General features: G+C 43.1%; 1 protein-coding gene across 1 annotated transcript in view; it reads left to right on the top strand.

Annotated features, from left to right (window-relative positions):
• Positions 1-22,758, top strand: part of Dpp6 (dipeptidyl peptidase like 6) — a 613,823-nt gene that overhangs the window by 289,174 nt on the left and 301,891 nt on the right. The window contains exon 2 of the mRNA XM_028774777.1: positions 16,200-16,314. Within this exon, the coding sequence (XP_028630610.1) occupies positions 16,200-16,314 (115 nt within the window). The remainder of the gene's footprint in view (positions 1-16,199; positions 16,315-22,758) is intronic.

The raw sequence follows: 22,758 nt of genomic DNA on the forward strand, positions 1-22,758 counted from the left end.
AGACACAGGAGGCAGGAGACACAGGAGGCAGGAGACACAGGAGGCAGACAGGAGACAGACATAGGAGACAGACACAGGAGACAGACACAGGAGACACAGGAGACAGGAGACAGAGGGGTTTCTGTAAGTTCAAAGGCCAGCCTAGTCCACAAAATGAGATTCTGTCTCAAACAAAAATGAAAACAAAGCAATATCAGAGAGGAAAGAAGGAAAGAAAGATGGAAGGAAGACGAGACAGTACAAACTTATTTGTAACATTAAAGAAATTTGCAGAATGTACAGTGTACAAAGCTTTGAGATGTTGGAGTGGCTTCACAGGGACTCATTAGAGTCTCTCTGAGGTCAGCATCAAGAAACAGAAGTGGATCTTGAGTCCTTGAGTCAAATCTTAGTATCAAGTTTGAGCGGCTATTTCTTTTCTTTAAATATTTTTTTAATTTTTTATTTTGCACTATTTTTAGGTCTATAGAAAAGCCCCTAAGATACCACAAAAAGTCATGAGCCCCCACTCCCCTCTACCACCTCCTCCTATCACACCTTACCCTCCCATGGCACCACAGTCATGAATAAGGAACTGACATGACTCTACAGCTAATGGACTGAACTCCAGGCTTGATTTGAGCATTGCCGGGCTTTCCATTCATGTGTCCTTCAAGTGCCAGAAAGAATCCCGAGAACTGCACAGCATGTGATTCCCATGCCTTCCCAACATCCTCTGCTCGGTGATAACGTCTCAGGCTTTCATTCCTTTCTCTAACCTTGAATCATTTACATATATCACTGTTCCCAAGACTGCATTGTAAACTGTGTCCTCTTTATGCTGAATTTATGACCTGTTGTCCCTGTACCCTCTTGGGGAATTGCTTGACTTAAGAACTTGGAGGCTATAAATATGTTTAAATAAGGTCATTAAAATAAGGCTTCTTCTGATTACTGCCGACATATGGGAATATTAGCGGTCAGACAAAAAGATGAAGACAGCCTGTAGAAGCCAAGGGAAGCGGGCGCAGAAGCCACTCCTGCTGATGCATTGATCTTGCTTGGACTGTGTTGGATAAGCTTCTCCACCCATGGCATTTACTATGGCAGCCCTCGAAAGCGTCTACCTGCCTGTGAACGTGGACCTAAGTGTTTGAGCTTTTCCTTCTGACCCTGTTCTAGTGTCCCGTTATTGCTGAAATGGTTCCATTCCTGACCTCTGCAAGTGCTCTTAGGTTGCCCCTGGCCAATTGCTGAACACTTCAGTTCAGGCACACAGGATACCCAGGCTGTGTCCTCTGTGTTTTGGCTTTAGCTTTAGCCATTTTCCCAAAGGGCTATCCTCTGGGTCTTGAGATCAGTGGGGCCTTTGGTACTGTAATCAACACCCTGCCAGCCACTGGAGCCAGACCCTTTGTTGATAAACCATGAGGGTTCTAGTCGCTCTCCAAGGTACTGGTTCTGAAAGGCTGTGCTTTCCTTGTGCTGGGAGAGGAAGAAAGCGTGCAAAAGCATGACATTTCAGCATTCATGCTGGAGATGAGGGCAGGCAGGCATAGCTTAGGGGAAAGGAACCCCAAAACCTTATACTTTAATGAGCAGTGTCTGTCTCTTTGCAAAGTGAAGGGAACAAAAGCACATCTAGGTGGAAAAACTGATAGGATACTGAATGTGAGCTGTGAGCAGAGATCACAAGGCTCCAGGTTTGCTTGACACTGTCTCAGTGACGCCTTTGTTGGGGCAGTATGCAGACACCAAGCTCAGGGGGCTTAACGTGGAAACATTATGCAGCCTGACAGCTGATGGTGGAAGAGTCTGGAGAGAGCAGTGATGAGGTTCCTGGAACTCTTCAATTCTGATAAAAAAGCACCAGGTGGCCTAAATATTGTGATGGTTACCTGTCAACTTGACAGGATCTAAAACTACCTGGCAGGCAGGCTTCTGGGCACGTCTGTGGAGAATTATCTTAATTCAGTTAACTGAACTGGGAGGACCTTTCCACTGTGGGTGTCACCATTCCCTAGGATGTGATCCTACACTCTATACAAGAGGAGCTGAGTGCCAGCATTCACCTGTCTCTGCTTCTCGACTGCATTCACCATCTCTGATTCCTGACTGCAGATGTGATATAACCAGGGTTCCCATTGTTCTGAGTTTCCTACCATGGAAGACTATGCCTTAAACTGTTAGCTAAAATAAATTCTTTGCCCTTAACTTGCTTTTGCCTGGGTCTTGTACAACAGTAACAGAGAAGCAACTACAACAACCATCTACTTGGTTGGAGATATTTCAGGGGCAGTATTTTGCTATGTCTACTTTTCACCCTGAAAGAGATTAAATGCTGGGATTCTTTTGGCATTATGCATATGCACTTGATAGTAAGTGAGGATGCAATATGGTCGTCTTTAGTCTTGTATCTTTCTGATATCATCTATGCAAGGTAAAGAGGTGAGGTTATTTGTAACTAAATTAGAAAACATCTATTTTCACTCAAGGATCTTTACTCAATGAATGTTAAAAGCAAAATGGAGTCTACATTACCAACATAATAGGCTTTTAATTCTACCACTAATAAACATCAGAGTCTCACAGAGTGTAAAACTTTGTTCCTTTCCTTTTAAAAAATTAAGTTTGGTATTTTCCCTTAGAGTCTGACTCATTTGCTAGATTAAAACTCATTAAAGGCCCTGTTTCACACATGGAGAAGCATGCTGATTGCTACAATCCTTTCTCTTTATAAAGAAATAAATGAATGAAAACAACAAGAAGATTTGTAGTTCAGTCTTATGCACTGAGACTTCTACAAGGCTTGGCTGCAGGAATTTAGATACCAGAATGCCACCTGCCTGGCTTTGTGCAAGATTCCCACCGAATCAGCCACTTTAAGGACTCGATATCACCTTCCAGGTCACCAAGGGCATCCCTCACTATCTTTCTCATTAAAGCTTAAATGACCTTTTAAAGGGAAGGAGTCTCTGGAGTTTAGTTAAGTGTTACAGAGGGGGATCTGAAGTGGTGTCCTTCATGCCTGTCTGGTTTTGAAAACACTTGCTGTGCTCTTTAGTTCCTAAGTGTCTGCAGGTTGATGGCAGTCCTTCCATGGAGGAGGTCACTAACTAGTCTTTCAGGAATTCCACCATACAAACCAAAGCCACCACACACAAAATCATCTGTAAATGCTGCTTACCACAGGATGAACTCAATTTCTGGATGTGTGCTTAAGTTTTGATTATAGGTCACTCCTAATGTTGGAATGCTTGTTCCGGTGCTTATGTAGACTCTACACTGGACCACAGCATTCTGTAGTTTAGGGATCACTGGTACTCATACACTCATGACAAAGGTGAAGAAGCAGGGTTCTGGAGAAGTCCTCAGTGTCACTTCAAAGACATCCTGGGCACCCTCACCCTTGTCCACCCCTCATCCCTGGTCAGTTTCTTCTGTGTGTTTAAGTACATCCACACATGCTTCTCAAGGAATTAGTTTCCCTCCAACTTCCTATGTGATATCTCTATGCCTTCAGCTCTTTTTACAGTTGCTCAGAGATCACAGGTGGTTGCTAAGGAGTCTGTTGAATTGTGCATGGGTCTCTGATACCTAGATAAACCGGGCTCAATCAGCACTAAAATGTGAAAAGCGGAGTTGTGTATAGCTTGGGTTCTGTGTAGCAGACAGTTTATGGTCCTTTTTGTTCAGAGACACTGTCTTCTATTTATGAGCTTTGGCTACTTCCTACAGTAAAATGTGGAATACTATTCAAACCAATGTTTTGTAGCCACATCAGAAATATTACTAGTGTGAGATAATTATTTTTATGTAAAATATAAAATGTTTAGTTTCTACTCCCTGGAATTTTTTATTCACATTTACTTTCCTTATTTTCAATTATCAGTAATTTTTTTTGAAATAAGGTCTCACTCTATAGTCCTGATTGGCCCTGCTAACTTGCTATGTAGACCAAGCTAGCTTTGAACTCACAGAGATCTGCCTACCTAATCCTATATGCTGGGATTGAAGAATAGGGTCACTATGGCTGGAAGACATCAAAATTCTTCTAAGAATTATTTATTTTTATTTTACCTGTATGTGTGTATATGTATTGTGTGTACACACACACACATACACAAATATATGCACCATATGTAGACAGTACTCACAGGAGCCATTGGATCACCTGGAATTAGAGTTATAGAAAGTTGTTGATCACCACATGAGTGCTGGGAACTAAATCAGGTCCTCTGAAAGAGCAGCAAGCTATCTTAACCACACAGTCATCTCTCCAGCCCCCATTTTCGTTTTAATCAGTCTCACTCTGTAGTCCAATCTAGTCTAGGTGTGTAGCCTAGGTTGGCCTCAAACATGTAGCAGTCCTCCTGACCCAAAGTCCTACATGCTGAGGTTAAAGGTGTCATTTTCAGTCAGTGTTTTAAGGAGTTGTGGAATATTCTGAAGTTAGAACAGCAGGAAACTGCTACCACCCATCACTCCAGACAATAGGTTCTGGAACTAGCCAGTTGCTGATCAACAGAGAAAAACAGAATCCTGGGACTCAGGGTTCAAGTCGTAGAGCCCAGAGTTAAAGTCTCCTTGAGAGAGGGCCAAGGGGCCAGGCTGAAACTTGGTCTTTTCCACCTGTTATTGCATGCTAATGAGGAGTTTTGCACTCTCTCAATAACCAAAGAACATAGAAAAATTAACACAACAAAGCACGTTGTCAAAGCTTTATTGGCAAAGGCATGTCTGCAATGATTAATGACTTGGAAAATTGAAAGCTGCTTCCCTTAATCACTTGTACAGATTAAGTGTGTTTCACAGTGCAGCTGAGGACTTTGACTGCATTCTTTAAAGCCAAGTTTAAATAGGACGGTTAGAGTGAGGATTCATTTTTCTTCAATATGCCAGTATACAAACAAACAAGTCCCTGATAGAATTTCCCAAGCTTCACTAATTTCTCTTGTTACTGGAAAATCTGAAATGAACAGAGCCAGTGAGCTCCTCCCTCCCCACCACGGCCTCTTCCTCAAATTGGTTTTATGGCCCTCATTTTTAACGTTCTTTCCAGGGGAGGGAATCACCATTTCCTTGCCCACCAGTGTGGACTCTGTAAGCACATGCTTACATTCCTCCAAAGGGACTGTCTCGTTTCATCCTGACACATACGTGAAGATGTGGAACCCAGATATGCCACAGGCAAGAATTCAGTCACAGTGGGTAGAGACCAAGACACGTTTATATCCCTTGAACAGGCTAGAATTTTGGTCTGTGGAGACTGGGAGATGTCCAATGAGAACTTGATAGGTGGCCCAGATGATAAAGTGAGTGAGAGCCTTGGAGATATAGGATCTGAGTTTTCTCCTCCAGATCCCACGTAAAAAGAGATAAGCATGGTGGTGTGTGTTTGTGAACCCAATGCTAGTGAAGTGGAAGCAGAAGAATCCCAAGGCTCCCTGCCCAGCCAAGCCAGTATAACGGTCAAGTTCCAGGCCTGTGAGGGACTACCCCCTCATTATATAATATGTTTATTATATTAATATAAGTACATATTTATATATTATATAAACACATATTTATAGTGTATTTATATAATATAAAATATATTATATATTATATAATATAAAATATATAAATATGCTATATATATATAATTATATTTATATATGTGTGTATATATGTACATAATACATAGAGAGAGACATATATACGCATATGCATACACATGTGTGTGCACCTGTATACACATGGGCACACACAGAGAAAACTAAAGCCCAATTGCTCATGAATGCATTCTCTCCTACCACTGGGACCTGTCACTAAACACACATCTATTTGCCTACACTGAAGCTGGCAGGTTTGAGGTGGGCTTCCCTGAGATCAAGTCAAGGTGTGCAGGCTTGGTTCTGCATAGAGGCTCACAGGAAACTGGCTTGCTCACCTTCCCCTCCTCTCAAGGCTGCCCACATTCTTCAGAGCCAGCAAGATCGTCAGCTGTGTCTTCCAGAAACGCCCCTGCTTCTGCAAGCATCCAACACTTCTGTGACCTCACTGGTCTCATGAAAAATTCAGGTTAATTTTCTATTTTGAGGCCTCCTGACTAGGAATGTTCATTTCACATGCTCCTTAATTTTATTTTGTTTGAAGTATTGTGGATTTCCAGGTTCTGGGAATTACAATGGAAAAATCTCTGTAGAGAACTTCTCTGTGAAACAGTGATCTGCCTATCACACGTATTCCAATGAAGAGATACATTAATCCGTTTAGGTTTTCCTACTCTGACTCAAGTTAAAAAGAAACCCTCTCCCCAAATTCTGAACTTCAATCATGACATAAGACAGTAAGATGTTTATAAATGAGAATTGCCTCCGGATGCCACATGATCACTCTATGACTTTAGGTAAATCTTCTCCTAACGATGGTGGGGAGGAAAGTAGAGGCGGGGAATCAAGGATCTCCTGTGTTCTGTTTGCATGCAAATTTGACCTCTACAATCAGTTCCCTTTAAAGACCTATCTGTGTTGGTCCACAGTGAAGGCCATCGAAAGCAGTGACCACAGTTTCTTTGGTTTCCTTCTATCCTAGATGCTCTTCAAGCCTGGTGCACATTTAGAGTCCATCACTTCTCTATTGCATAACACTTCCCAGTTGTGTAATTAGATGCAAATGAGTCCCCTGTAAAGTGCCAGAGGGATGACTTATGCTTTCCAAAAAAGGTGGGCACAACAACTAGGGACAGCTTTCTTCTGCCTCTGAAATGAGCTGGTGAGATTGATTCATCAGGGCTGGCTCCTGGTCATTTCTGAAAAATGGGAGGTAGATTCTAATAGATCATCTTAATATACCTCGGGCTTCTTCTAGAAATAGATCCCAACTGTTTTTCTTCCATGGGAAACAGCACTGCAGAGAAATTAAGACACTCGCAGTAGACTCAGTCCATAAAGTAACTGGAAACAGTGCAAGACAAGTGTCTGCAAACAAAGGCAGGTGGTACAGCCCAAAGCATCCACCATCCCTGAGCTTGACCCCTGCGCATGCTTTAGATGGTACACCCTTAGCATGCTGCAACAGCCTGATGTTGTCTCTGCATGGGTGCAAAGTGAATCAACACATTCAGGAAGGGTGGAATGTGATGGTGTCTCTGGGTCTAAAGGGCTTCTTGTTCTTTTATTTATAGGTTAGTTAGGGGAGAAATGCAGAAATTTTGAATGGGTGACAGTGTTTGAATGTCATGGCACTAAAAGAAAATTTTTCTTTGGAAACTTAGAGTCTACTTCAGAATTAGACTTGACTACCTTGCTACTGTAGGTACATGGAACGGAATATATTCTGAATAACTTCATTTCCATGTTATCTTGCCAACGTGGTCACAGTAATCACCTGGCTAATCTAAATACAAGGTTGACAATAGGATGATGCAATCAAATACTCCTGTGATTTTTTTAATCTTTTTATTATAGCCTTGAGTGGAAACTGGAAATCCCCTTTTGCTTCTTTTTTTTATTTTAATATTTTATTAATTATTTGTGAATTGCATATATGCATATTTTATATTTTGATCATATTCATCCCCAGTCTTCCCCCAACTCCTGGCAGATCTGCCCCTTCTTGTATGGGGGCACTTGTAGGCATGTGCATGTGAATACCCAAGGTTCCCGTCAGCAGCCTTCCTTAATCATTCTTCTTCCTTATTCATTGAGAAAGGTTCTTTCAGTTGAACTCAGGGCTCACCCATACAGCTAGTCTAGCTAGCTAGTCAGCTTGCTCCAGGGATTCCTTTGCTACCTTTTGAGATGATGCTGGAATACTCCCATGTTCACCTGGCATTTATGTGTGTTCTGGGGATCTAAAGTCTGGTCCTCTTGCTTGTGAACAACTGTTCCTCTAGTTTCTAAAGGCCACTGTAATATGACCCTGTCATGGTTACAAGAATGTCTAGAAAGGGCCCCTTCTCTGAACAGCTTATGGGTGAAGATGGGAGGCATTCATGCCTAAGTTGCTTGAGAAGTGAAGGGCACAGCATGGCAGAAATGTGTGTTAACCTTCCAGGGGCTGGGGAGCTCAGTGGTGGGAGCAGTTGTGCCTAGAGTAGAATTCTATAGGCCAGGCAACTTTATTTACAGGCATGGAGGCAGTAAACCTGAAGGCAGGCCTGGGCAGCTCTGCTGAGATTCCTCCTGACCTGTCTTCTCATGTGTCCTCACATGGTGAAGATCATCAGCAGGATCTTACTTCTCCCCCTTACAAGGGACTATTCTCATGTATAAAGGCACCACCCTCATCACCCCATCAGGGTCTCTCTATGTGAACTGAAGGGAGATATGTGCATTCAGACCATAATGACTCCACCAGAGCACAGCAGAGCTATGAAACACAGTAGCTTCATATAGTGTCAAGTGAACAGCTATGCAGCGTACTGACTACCTGTGCCATGCTGGGCATTGCTCTGCACATGCTCGTATATTCTGCTTAATCCTCTGTTCACCTTCCTGAAGTTTGTATCACCCCTTACTCGAGGTTGAGGAACTGGGCATCAGTTAGTTTAAACCTATGATTGCAGCCACGGGTTGTGAAAAGCTCAGGGACATGTGACTCTCAGTCTAATGCCATCTGAACCTTCCTTTCTCCAAGGGTAATTGAATGTATTTGGTTCAGGAGGCAAGAACCATGCAACAGATGGGTAAAGAACTCTACAGCTCAGAGGCATGGAGAGATGGAGACACTGGGAGTCTGGAGGACTCTGGGAGGATGGGATCACAGAGAAGATGAGGACACTGGGAGGATGGGGAGGATGGGGAGGATGGTGAGGATGGAAGCACTGGGAAGATGGGGGCACTTGGAGGATAGGTGTACTGGGAGGATGGGGACACTGGGAGGATGGGAGCACTGGGAGGATGGGAGCACTGGGAGTCTGGAGGACTCTGGGAGGATGGGATCACAGAGAGGATGAGGATACTGGGAGGATGGGGACACTGGGAGGATGGGAGCACTGGGAGTCTGGAGGACTCTGGGAGGATGGGATCACAGAGGGGATAAGAGCACAGAGAGAATGGGGACACTGGGAGGATGAGAACACTTGAAGGATGGGGGCAAAGACAGGATGGGAGCACTGGGAGGATGGAGACACCAGGAGGATGGGAGCACTGCGAAGATGGGGACACTGGGAGGATGGGAGCACTGGGAGGATGGGAGCACTGGGAGGATGGGAGCACTGGGAGGATGGGAGCACTGGGAAGGTGGGGACACTGGGAGGATGGGGACACTGGGAGGATGGGGACACTGGGAGGATGGGGACACTGGGAGGATGAGAGTACTAAGAAGATGGGACCACAAGGGATGTAATAATGTGCCCCATATTCACATACTTTTACTCAGCAAGGACAGCAAATGAAAAAGGACCTTTTCATGCTGCAAACGAAAGGCAAAGAGATACTTGGGAAGGGACAGACCACAGGTCCCAGGGAGATAGAACGAATACGAGGCAGCTTCAGCCCAGAGATGCAGGTGGCAGAGTGTATGGGAGCAGGGATACCTGGCCAGTGTCATACAGAGCAGGTAGGACATGGCCATGTGTTAGTAGGATGTTTGGGAGAGGCCAGAGACCAAGACATATATCTAGAAGAGGGGGTGTTCTGAGGAGAGTAGCCAAGGGACTTGTTCAGAGCCATGGGTGAGGTACTGGGAATGTTCTGCTTTCCTCTAAGATTAACTGTTCACCAGAGCCGGCTAATCACACCACAGGAACCCTCCCATACCCATACAGTATGTCTTCCCTGGCTCCTCTTTCCTTCCCTCTTCCCCTGGAGGCCTCTGTGGAAGTTGTCCAGCTCTGAAGAGACCACAGAGAAAGACTCCAAGCTGCACAACCAAGCACTTGTCCTCAGAGATCCTCCATCATGGGGCAAATGCCTGGCTCTATTCGTCTTTGTCTTTAACTGGCTGTTTTGAGACTGCATCTAAGGACCTCCTTCTACTGCTGTCTGCCAGTCATGCAGGTTGCCCCTCTCCAGCAAACAGGGTTGCTTCTCCAGCTGCCCTTGCTTGATTCTGCACTTCCAGGCCAGGTCCATCTGTTCCTGGACCTATTCCAAGCCAAAGCTAGAAACTAGGTCCTGCTAGCACCAGGTCGTTGGCTTCTCAAGCCTCTTCTTCTCTTGGAAAAACAGTGTGGGGATGGCAAGGCTGCTTCCTGAATCAATCAATCAGGGATCAATCAGTCTCATGTCATCAGTGTTACTAAAAGACATCCAGATGAAAGCCAGTGTGGTGAGTTAGTCAGAGGCAATGTTAAACCAGGTTCCCTTTGTGCTTAAACTCTAAAGAACTCCATGGGCTCAGTTGGAAGCCATTTTAATGATTATTTAATGATTCCTCTGAAGACTACTTATATAACATAGGTATTTCATCTTTTTAAAATAAAACTTAATGAGTATGCAAAATAATGTTTCTTTTGATATTTTATATGTTTATAATTGTCTTTGCTCATGTGTACCCATCACCCCTTATTTTTGGTGTCCTTCTACACCCTAACTGCTGTATATACTTAAGTATAGACTCATATATAATAGAAAACATGCAACATTTGTGGTTGCTTTCCTTTCTATTGGGCTTCCTTTACTCCTGGCCTCAGACTCCCCTTCCCCTAATTAATTCCCTTTATTCTTCCTTATGTTTTTCTTTCTTTACTTAAAATGTATATTAGTTTTATGAGAACTTCTTGCTATATATTTGAATTATAATCATTCTCTTCCCCAACTCTTCTTACACACACAAAAGTGTGTCTGTCCTCTTTTTAAAAAAGTATCAAGTATGATGTGTGTTGCTCACACACTGTGGGGTGAGTATTCCACAGGAGTGTGCTTGCTGTCATAACTCCTGAGTTTGTATGTGCAGCTACCCTCTTGTGTGTGGCCTACACAACTCCTTACATAGTGCGGCTTACATAGTCATTCACCACCTCTGGGTCTCCCAGTCTTTTTGTCCCTTCTTCTTTGATGACCTCTGAGACTTCGGAAGAAAGGTGTCATATAAACCTCCCATTGAGGAATCACCACCCTTATATGCCAACACTTGCATCATCCTGAGCACAATAAATTCTGTGTGACCAAACATAGGCTAAGAACCCCAGTTCAGCAATAGGCCTATGAGTCTTTGTTCTACATGGACATCCAGGAGCAGCTTCTAACACCACTTCCAATAGCCTTATTTTGAAAAATATGTGAGACTATTTAAATCTCATATCTGGATTTATCAGTTGGTTCTCTTCTGTCCTGGAGAATATGTAATTGTTATTTCTCTTGGCCAAAAATCTTTAGATTATCCAAAGAGGCTATACATGAAAGTATTAATTATGTTTCACCCTGATCCAGATAAGTACACTAATTACCGCGACCTTTTCTTATAGGTCCAAATCTCTAACAAAATAATCGCCGTTTGCCCCACTTTAGTCTCTGGCAAGTTTCTTTCATCAGCTCCACAGCATCCGAGGCAGAGCAGAGACACCAGCTCTCCCTTTCATGTCGGACATGCTGTTAGTGCTTAGGCCTCCATCTCCTTAAACTATCTTAAGCTGTGTTTGATTCTTAAAAGGCCATTTTACACACAGCAGCAAGAAAAGTGTCCTCAGACTTGCTAAAACTGAGCAAAGACATTGGATCATTAAAAAAAAAATTTTTTTTTCAGCTTTACTGAGAGCAGAATGAACAAGATTAGTCTGAATTTAGCTTCAGAAATAATCCTGACATATACAGCTTCCAGCTCATTTTAATTTGACTACATTTTTCCTTGTTTCAGATAGAAATTATTTGAAGACACACTATGTAAATAGCTACCATTAAGAGGCCACTATAAACCTCCCTCTTCCCTCAATTCTTTCCTGACCCCTTCTCTCAATCCTCTTTTGACTACTTTCTTTTTCCTCCCTCCTCTTTTGACACCACTCCTCTCCACATTCCTTTTTAAACACTTTCTGTCTTTGATGTCCTCTCCTGGGTCTGATCCCATTTCTTTTGGTTTTTCTTTTTCTCCCATTTCCTAATTTCTCCCCCCTTTGTCCTGAGCTGCTGGCCCATGCCACAGCCTACATTCAACAGGTCATTATTGTGTTCCTGCCCTCTGACCTGCCGAGGCACCCAACCCATAAATAGCAGTACATTGTTCTTGGAATGTCTAAGTCTCATGGCTTCTCTGGCCCATTCCTATACTCTCAACTGCTAAGTTCATGTTGCTTTTGTGTCTATGGCTACAGAAGACGTAGAAGAGTTGGTTGTAACATGGATTTCTGGGTGTTGGTGCAGAGTAGGAGTGGGAGATGTGTGGAGAAAGAGCAGAAGCAAAGACAGGAGAGAGGGGAAAGAGGAACGACTGCGAGAGATAATACCTATTCTTTGTGCGTTTCTACAAATAAAAGTCCAGGCTCGTCCCCCAGGTCCCCTTAGGAGATATGCCTCTGTGTGGCCTCCTCATCACCTGTGTGAGGCCAGTATCACCAAGATGTGGTCTTGCTCATCTAGATCTCTCCAGCATCTAGTTAATATCTGTGTTGTGTTTTAGCATTAGCTTAGGAGCCACCAATGAGGAAGAGGAAGTCAATGAGCCAGTAAAGGAGAAATGGGGCTGGCCATCCCATAGGCCCCCAGGCGATTAGTGATGGGCAGGTGTCAGTTTCTGAATGTGATTAAGACTTGCTCTCACCATCTTGTGGTCATTTGTTCTCCAAATATGGAATTGCACTGATCCAAGGCCATTTTTCTACCCAAGATGGATGCACCATTGATTTTATAATTTGTTGCAACCTTCCACTTAGAGTAAATGGTCTGTGATCCATAAAAGAAATTTATGTCCAAGCATTTCACAGAGAATAAATATTAGGAAGAAAATACATCCAGACAACAGAACAGAGGCGTGTAATGGAAGGTCTACACTCCGGCTTGTGTTGTTGACTTCCTTCTAATCATTTTTATCATTTCCCTGTGAACACGTTGCACGTTAAGGCTCTGATTCTACATTTGGCCCGTCAATAAACAAAGTGAATCATTAACCAATATCCAACTTCCAGAAGTTACTGAAGATGGGTTGAGAAATCCCCCTCAAGCTTCCTACTGAGATTTGGATGGGGAAGAAGAAGGAGGGTATCTGTAAGGCTGGCATTGTCTGAGGACACTCCTGGAGATTTAGCTTCTGATGCTTAACTTGATCACCGTGTCCAGTCACACCCAATACCAAATTCATGTCCTTTGCTTGGGAAAAGGACTCCCTCTTCCTTATACTCATTAATTAATTTGCTGGGCTACAGAGCAGGATTGGGTACAGGTGAGAGGGACTTGACAGTTTGAAGGTTGATATGCTCTCAGCCAGTAATGTGAAATCATGTTACATGAAGCAGTCAAACTGAGAAGTTTCTAAATATATGTGAGAAAGGGTGAGTGGAGCCCAGACAACTCCCCCCCCCACCCACACCCCCCAACCTGGAGACTCTGCTAGGAAAATCAGTATTAACTGTCAACTTGGCATAGCCTAGACTCACCTGAGAAGAAGTCTCAATCAAATGATTGCCAATGTAAGATTGGCTCAAGGGAATGAGAAAGTGTCTCTGTAGTTACCTGGTATAGAAGGGCCCAGTCTACTGTGGGCAAATCCATTCCCTAGGCAGGTGATCCTGAACTTTCTAAGAAAGCCAGCTGAACATGAACCTGAGCAGGCCCAAATCAGTGGCCCTCCATGGTTTCTGCTTCAAGTTCTTGCTTGATTGCCTGCCCTAATTTTCCTCAATGATACACTATGACATGGAAGTATAAGCCAAATAAACTCTTTCTTTCCTTAAGTTGCATTTAGTCAGAGTGTTTTATCACAGCAACAGAAAGCAAACTAGAACAAGCATGATAAAAGACAGTGGAGAGAAGTCAGGGGATTGAGGCCCTTGAGAACTCTGCCTGCTGGTCCCCGGAAGTACTTCTATCTCTTTTTTCCCTGAAATGAATTGCCAGTCTTCCAAAGTTGGGATAGTTAACATAAAGAAAGTCTGATTGATCAACAGGGGTTTTGTGGAAGACAGGACTTCATATCCTCTCTCTCTCTCTCTCTCTCTCTCTCTCTCTCTCTCACACACACACACACACACACACACACACACACACACGTACACACAGGTCTCCCTGAATTGGTGGTTTACTTGAAGTGTCTTAGAGTCATTGCCATGGATCCAGCCTCCACTGCTACTTCATAGCTACTCACACTCACAACTAGCAAAGCAAAGCCACACCAAAGTACCTATGAGACACACAGCCAAAGTGCTTTGGAGGGGGCAGCCTGGGTGAGAGAGAGTGCCTGCTGGATTGTGTCAGGATTGGCCCTGCAGAAGATGAGCTATCTCACTGGCAGCCCAGAGAGATGCTAACATATGAGTATCTTCTGCAAACATTTGAAACTATTACCTGCCTAATCTTGGGTCTTTTTCTATTTGGGTAGCCAGAGTCCTGTAGTTTCTGCATGCTTCAAAATAATGCCTAATATGGAGGTTGAACGATGGGTTTCTATAAGGGAGAGGGTTGAATGCACTTTCTACTTCCCTGGTGAGAGAGCCATCTGGTTGACCCCTCTGCTTTCAGCAACAACAACAAAATCATGAAACCACCCACTATCCCATCATGACCAGCAAATTCTACCCCTGCCATCAGTGAAGTTCCTGCTGTACCCCTGCCACCTGCCACCTCCTGTGTCATAGCACTAGATACTTTAGTCTTCTGTTGTTGAGATGCCTTCCTCTACTGGGAGTTCACCTCCTCTCGACTCTGCTGGGTGTAGCACCTGCCATCCTTTTAGCTTAATAAAGCGAACATGTTATACATGTGTATCTGAAACATTTATAACTGTCTGCAGCTTAACAGATGCTGGATTCAGAAGGCTGTAACCTGCCCCATCTTCCCAGCAAAAGTTAAAACCTCAACTTCCCCAGTTGGAACTGAGAGTGATGGAACAGTCTTCCTTTCTTCACACACTTCTGAGTTCACTCATTGTTGAGCATGAGATGCTTTATTATCTAGCATTACGGTGATAAACAGTAAAGCAATAGCTGATCTCTTGCCACCCTCTTAAGTTACAGCCGTGACTTGATAATAATATTGTGGGTATGTCAGGGCCAGGAAAAGCTTATGGCTAATCAACTGTTGTCTGTTATATTTATTTGTAGCCATTTTACACATTCTAATGAACATGCCATTGTAAATGGAGATGTATTTCTGTGTTGTTATCTACTTAGAGACTATCTCTATCCTACTACATCTTGGCTTAGTTTAACATGAGCTGAAATGACAGACACTATAAAATATTATCAGATTAAGGCATGTATAGCTATAGTACAGTCCTGTGTCCTTTGTTTCTGTATAGATTTTTCTATAGGATTAATGATAATTACTATTTAATAGTTATACGCAGTACTTGTTATTAGATAGTAATGATGTCCCACTTGTTACTCAGGGAATCCCAGTGAGGACCATAAATGATATAGCAATCCTAATCTTAAGGAAACTACAAGTTTAGTCTCATTATTCCATAAGCCTGTTGAGTTCCTAGATTTGTTCCTATGTTAACATCCTTTAGTGATACCTCCAGATATCCCTCCCACCCTTGCTATAGCACACATGTTGTTCCATGGAATATGATGAGAGAACAGTATATGTAAGCAAAGCAGAGAAGCAAGACTTGAGGAGTGCTAAAGTGTGCTCATGAGCTGAAGAAGAAATACAAGGCTCACTCTAAGTGGCACACATAGAAGTTGATGCTCACTCAGTATGTGCTTACTAAATATTCATGCAGGGTGGCTACTGGTCAAAGTCAGTAGTATGGTCATAAAAAAATGGGAGAAGACTTGTGGCTGGCAATGTTCATCACACTTGACTGAGACTCCATGGGGTTTTGACAAAGGGAGTCTCAAGGCCACCCTGAGTGACAGCTAGTTCATGAGGGTATTTTATGAGGGATGTGTTCTTCTAAACATGGCACAATGTCAGACTCATTGTAGAGACACAGTATTCCTGACCTCAGGAGGGACAGAGCAGGTTCTGAGAGCACTGTAGGAAGAAGGGCTGGTGAAGAGCTCACTCTTGACAGTCTGAAAGTTGGAAGAGGCTTCTGCCATAGTCCTGTGTCCTGAACAAAATGGCAGCTATTGATTTATTTGGCCAGTCTCCTTGTGGTGCTCACTGGGTTTTCTCTTCCTGTGGTTGTTTCAGGAGCTGGTGGGGAGCAATCCTCCACAGAGAAACTGGAAAGGAATCGCCATTGCACTGCTCGTCATTCTTGTCATCTGCTCTCTGATTGTCACCTCAGTCATCCTGTTGACCCCAGGTATGAATGCTTCTCAGAACCAGTTACTGACATATTAGAATGAGCGGTTTTACTATGGGATAGTTTCTAAGCACCTGTTGACTGCACAGTTTATTCTTACCAGGTTCTGATTTTCATTATACTGTTATAGGAGATGGTCTGTTTTCAATGAAAACAAATCTGTCTTACATACTTTAAATTATTGTATAGTGTTTGACTAGATTGGAATGGCATAGATCAAAATTTACTGACATTTATTCATCTGAAATTAAAGTAATGGCATTAGAAATACTTTAATATATCCCACCGTATTCTCGGGCATTACAGCAATGGTGAATTAAGAAAACGTTCAAGCAACACATGATGGCTATGCACCAAAAGCAAATTACTTATTAGGTAACAGTGACAGAATTAAATACTGATAGGGCCAGAGGCAAAATTCTTTCAGGTAAGAAAGACATACCAGCATCCACAGCAGTGCCTACTTAGTTCCTCTGTGTTGCCTGTGGGTGGCTGAGACAGAAGTGGGGCATGAGATGAGCCACACTGCAGCTTGCAGGCCCCCATAGGCTGACCACAGATGTGTTAGACTTCAAGGTGGAAAAGTAAGCAGATAGCACAGTGCAGCGGAAAGATCGGTACAAAACGCAGGTAAGAGGTTACACCATTAGACAGCAATGAAAGTGAAATAGAACTGATACCTTTATTAACAGGTGGTAGACACTACCCGGGAAAGATAAGAACCACAGACTAGTGTTTCTTGTGAGGAGAGATGCACAAAAAGCTAGTAGTGAACTCAACGCAGTAACACAAAGGTGTTATGGAGGCTGGACAAACAGCTTTGCTGTTAAGAGCACAGATGATCCAAGTTTAGCTCTCAGCACCCACATTAGGTGACAAACAACCACTTGTAACTCCAGCTACCAGAGCTCTGATGCCCTCTTCTAGACTCTGTGGGCATTTACACTTGTGGGTCCACACACACAGGGACACAAACACATATAACTAAATAAATATGTAAATCTATAAGTGATAGACAGACAGGCAGACGGACAGTTAGATAGATAGATAGATAGATAGATAGATAGATAGATAGATAGATAGATAGATAGATGATAGAGTCTTTATGATATATTACATACCATGGAAAAGTGGGATTTATCCTAATTCAGGGATATAGGTTAGCATACAGAAGTCACTGAGATGTATCTGTAGTAACAGAATAACACACGAACCTACAGATCACATAAGCTCCCAAAATGTATCAATGCCATTGACTATGAGCAGAGGTCCAAGTCCACTGTGTGGGAGAGCTGTTCTATGCTGTGTCCCAGTAAACAAACAGGTTACCAAGCTTCAGAATAGATGCCTTTACCAGACAAGCTATGTCATAGGTCCTTGCTGAGTTGGTTGTATCTTTTTTCTAAATTTTATTTTTAATTATAATTTAATTTTATTTTTGTTTTAATTTTATTTTATTTTTAATTATAATTTAATTTTATTTTATTTCTGTGTAGGTTTGGGCTTGTATGTGTAGGTGACTTCAGAGTCCAGAAGAGGTGCTGGGAACCACAGTGCAGATCTCTGGGAGAGTAGCACAGACTCTTAACCACTGATCAAATGTTCCATGCCCTTTGATAGGATCTGTTAGTACACAAAAGGCTTTAATTTTGACAAAAACATAATTCCTCTTTGGTGATTAATATGTTAGGAGTCATAGCTAAAGAAATGTTTTTAGTCTAAGATCACAAAGGTTTATTCATGTTGTCCTAAGAATTTTAACAGTTTTAAATTTTATATTTAAATGCTTTATATAGTTATGTAAAGTAAGAAACTTACTTCATTCCCTGGTGTGTGAGCATGCAGCTATATCAACCGTGTTTGTTGAATATCCCATCCCCATGATGTAGTGATAGCTCCTTTATGACTGTGTGGACTTAGTTCAGAACTCTCTGTTCTAATCCACTGGTCTATGTGTCTCCAGATGTACCCATACCACAGCATATTAACAACTGTAATTTTATGGTCTTTTAAAACTACTAAGTCTATGCTGTCTCAATGCTTGCTCTTAATATTGTTTTGACTCCCCCATGTTGTTATAAGAATTCCAAACAGACTCTGTGGTGGTAAAGTTAGTTACTTTCCTCTTGATGTGATAAAACACCATGTCCGAGGCAACTTATAGAAGAATGTTTATTTTGGCTTATGGTTGCAGAGGGTTGGTGCTCATGATGTCAGGACAGAGGCAGCAGGCACGGTGGGAGAGAAGAATGCTGAGAAACAGATATCTCTAACCACAGCACAAAGCAGAGAGACCAAAGAAGAAGTGACAAGAGTCTTTTAGATCTCAAAGCCCACCCCTACTGACATATCTCTCCAACAAGGCCACACCTCCTAAACCTTCCCAAACAGAGCCACCAAGCAGAGACAATGTGTTCATACATCAGCCTATGCCTCCATTCTCAGTCAGGTCACCATAGTAAACTACAATGTGCTTTGGAAGCTTACTGAAAGCAGGCTCTGGGAGCAAAGGGGTTTCCTCCTGTCTCCTACAGTTTGGTCAAGTCTACTTCCTCAAGAGTTAGAACTCTCAATTAAAAATGATGGATACTTATTAAAAGAAAACATGTTATATGACCTCTTGTTTTCTGAGTGCTGCTTCTGGGTGGATGAGCAGGGACCAGAACAACTGCAGAGGCTTAATTGCAAGAAGAGAACTAGGGCTCCCTCTGGATCCAGGGAGCATGGGTTTGTCTTTTCTTTGCTTTTCCCTTAGCTGTGATTTGAAAAAAAAAATAACTACTACCCTTTACAGTTTTGGTTCTGTGGTCATGTCACACTGGTCATGTCACACTTCCTTGGGACTTAGAATGGGGTGATAATTTTCAGAGATTCTTCTGCCTGAAGTCCATCTCCCCCAGAATCAAAGATCCTTGTGAGCATTATTCAGGAGTGGAATGTGGTGGGTGGAGATGGCTAGTACCAACAGGGCCATGGTACATGGGGAAATGAATATCCCCAGGCTTTAGAAATGGCCCCTGGAACCTTCTTACCAGCTAACCCTGATGGAACTTGAAATCACTTCCATTCCATAAAAACAACCCCATGGCTGCCCTCTCTGCCCCACTAGATAACACTGTTGCTGCAAAGATTCTGTCCAATGATGACACCAGCTCTCAGAGCAGGAGACTGTAGAAGGCAGCTGGTGCCTCGGGTGAGTCTCTGGATTTCAAGGAGGCTTTGAAAGGGGCAGCTTCCTTTACTCTTCCTTTGGAATAAGTATATAGCTGAGTCTTGTCTACCTGTTGCTTCTGGAGACACCCATTGGTGGTATCTCTTTCTACAGGTTGAGCTATTGGGGAACTATGTGTCCTGGGCTTCAGAGGACCACAAAGGCTGAATGCTTACCCAATGAGCTGTGCTATAGTACCCTCTTGGCTTGGTCTTTCTGTGTTTCCTTTCCTGGAGCAAAGTAGAAGCTTTTGTTTTGACAATCAAAATTGTGTCAGGTGTTCTGCCTGTACGGCCCTGGAGTGTCTCCAGATCCCCTCAGATATCTTACCATCTTCCGAAGCACCCAAAGAGCTAATTTTCCTCTACTTCCAACCTTAACAGTCTCATTAGGAGTTGAAACTGTTGTGCTAAGCACTAAGCAAATGTAGAAAATGCAGTTATGTGTGTTCTCCTTTGATCTAAAAGCAAGAAAGGAAGGTGTCCCAAGCATTGCTATCAGTAAGCAAAACTAAACCCAGAGACAATAGTGGGGCTGAGCCCAGGCACAGTAGGGAAGGAGGTTACAGTGCAAAGTCTTCATAAGAGTGGCCATACATTGAGGACATATGCATGCAGTCTTGGGCACAGCCTTATGGCATTGCCCATGCCCCATCCCAACATTGCCTTCATCTTGATAAGGAAAACTTCTAAAGTGAGTGTTTTTAAGCACTCATGAATTCTGACCTTGTGTTCTGGAAACTCAGAGTCTAGAACATTTTCATACCCACACTCAGTTCTGGACTCATTTGCTTTTCGACCATTCCCTATTCTCACAACCCAGCTCCAACTTGGAAAGCAGGATCTGGTAGGAGGATGTGCTCTGGGGCTGTGGTGTTCTGGAAGGTTCTCTCAATGATTCTGACAGACAAGATACCTTGCTCTTTAGTACAGGCTGATAACCTACTATTACTCACTATCCATGTCTCTCTGAGGGGTCTTGAAGGGAACATGGCCTTTCTGGTTGTCATATATTTCTCCCTTGCTAGGCCATGTTCTTTTCTAAATTTCTCTTCTGAATAATAGATTCAAAGTTACCTTTTTGGTTTTTTGCTATTAACTACAGTAACTGTTCACCTATAATAGGTCACACATGCCTAGTGTGTGCCAGCCAGAGCAGCTGCATTGCTGCGTTCCGACGAGACTGATTACAATGAACTGCACCATAAGGGGTCTGTAGACCTGATGGATGTTGTGTTAGAATGTTCCAGACTTTGCCTTGAATGGGATTCTGACCAGAGCTGGGCAGTAAAAAGCACTACATTAAATACTTCAGAGAAGTATAAGGAGAAAGCCACTGACTCTGAGGGTTACGCTGAAGGAAGACTGGCTTCAAGGCCAGGCTGTGCTCAAGTTTTCAGGAGTAAAGAGCAACTAGTATACGGTAGCATAAACGTGATATGCAGATTGCTTATTTTGGAATGTCTCCACAATTTTATTTAAGTGCAGTACCTGTGACCAACTCACTTGGCTAAGAGATTACATTCTGAACTTTACCACTGAGAAAAGATGGACCCACTGGAGATAAGAGGAAGCCCAGGAGGCCACTGGGAATATTACTAGCATGCATATTACTTGGTGATAGCCTAGCTTGGAAAACAAGGAGGGCCTTAGTGAATGTTCAGTTTGGTGTAAGGTCTGATGAAGGGAGCCTGTTGTGACAGGGAGGGAGAGACATGGAGCCCAGGCCTGAGTTTTGAGATTGGATGCTGATTTCTCCCACTGTCTCTACAGAGGTCTACATCACAACCATTTCTAGAAGCTGACAAATTCTTTATGTCATCCTGTCCCTGGGGAGGAAAAAGAAGGGTAAACATGAACACACCCTGGGTATATCTGAATGTCTGTGGACTGTAGGGGTCTGACCCAAGACTTAGTATGCAAAGACAAAGTGTTTATTCTGTAGAAACATCTAGCATGTGGGGGTCAACCATTCTTCAAAATGGTGACCCCAGACAAAGGCACATAGAACTTCTTATAGGGAGCCAGGTGGAACTCTTTAGAGGGATTAGGTAATCTCTAATGTGACTGGCAGGGGCCAAAGCGGTGACCTTAGTATAATTTTAATCGACTGCTATGGTAGTTTTTCTATATTTAGAGACAGGGTTAGGTAATCTAAAATTTCATTGATGTGTGTTGGAAAGGTCCCAGGGGTCAGCTTCTGACTGGGTTGTGCCAGGTGGTCAGTGGTTTGCATTCCTAAATCATGAACATTTAACTGTAGGATGGGATAAGACTGCCCAGTACAGATGATCCATCCTGGATAAGCTATTTTCCCATTCTTGTGGTTATCTCCAGGCTGTTCTTTGGGAGGGGGTTTTATGATCTTGTTCTGGATTTTGTGGTCTGTTCCTGGAAGTGATACCGTATGGCATAGTTCCTTGGATTTATGGTCTCTTCCTGGAGGTGATGTCTATGGCCTTCTTTTCTAAATTAGGCCTGGTCCTTAAATGGAGACAAATGGGGTTCATTTTGTCCTTTCAGGACCATCTGCTAACCTGAACTAGCAGGTAGTTCTTCAGTAACAGGTTACTGAGGGAGAGGATCAAAAAGTAGAGTAGACACTAGAGTTTAGGATTAGGAGGTCTTGCACTCGCTCCACCTTATGCCAAACAAGTTTATTAAGATGCTGTACTTATAGCATATTATATACAGATTTTAGGAGGAATGGAATGAGTCAGCAGTATTACACAATGGGACAGTCAGCAGGAGGCTAATCAAACAAATGTACAATGGGAACACAGGGCATTCATTCCAAGAGCATCGCAGACAGGACTCAGCAGCCTTGACACACATAACCACTGCCCTTCAGTGAGGAAGAATTGGTTTTCCAGGATCCAGTGGTGCAGCTCTCCCATCATCCCAGCCCTTGGCCGTTACTTGCTCTGCCAACCATATTCCTGATTTTACAGAAGGAACTGTATTCTTATCCATACATCGAGGCCTCAGGGAAAGCCTTTAATCATCCAGGTCCCCCAACAATCTGCTGTTACAGAGATCCATTAACAAAAATACGTATGTGTGCAGTACCAGGATAGGTACTAAGCTTGTCTGATTTGAAGGTATCTGTATTGCTCCACAAAGCAAGTCCTTGTCTGTTTTAGTGGCTATGGTCAGCCACAGCCAGCTTGTCTCCACCCATGTCTACTGTCATTCTCAGCTCATTGACTGAGGGGCTAGAGCAGCCTCACATGA

Source organism: Grammomys surdaster, unplaced genomic scaffold (genome assembly GCF_004785775.1).
Source record: "Grammomys surdaster isolate TR1022 unplaced genomic scaffold, NIH_TR_1.0 242, whole genome shotgun sequence".
In the NCBI taxonomy this organism is placed as follows: domain Eukaryota; kingdom Metazoa; phylum Chordata; class Mammalia; order Rodentia; family Muridae; genus Grammomys; species Grammomys surdaster.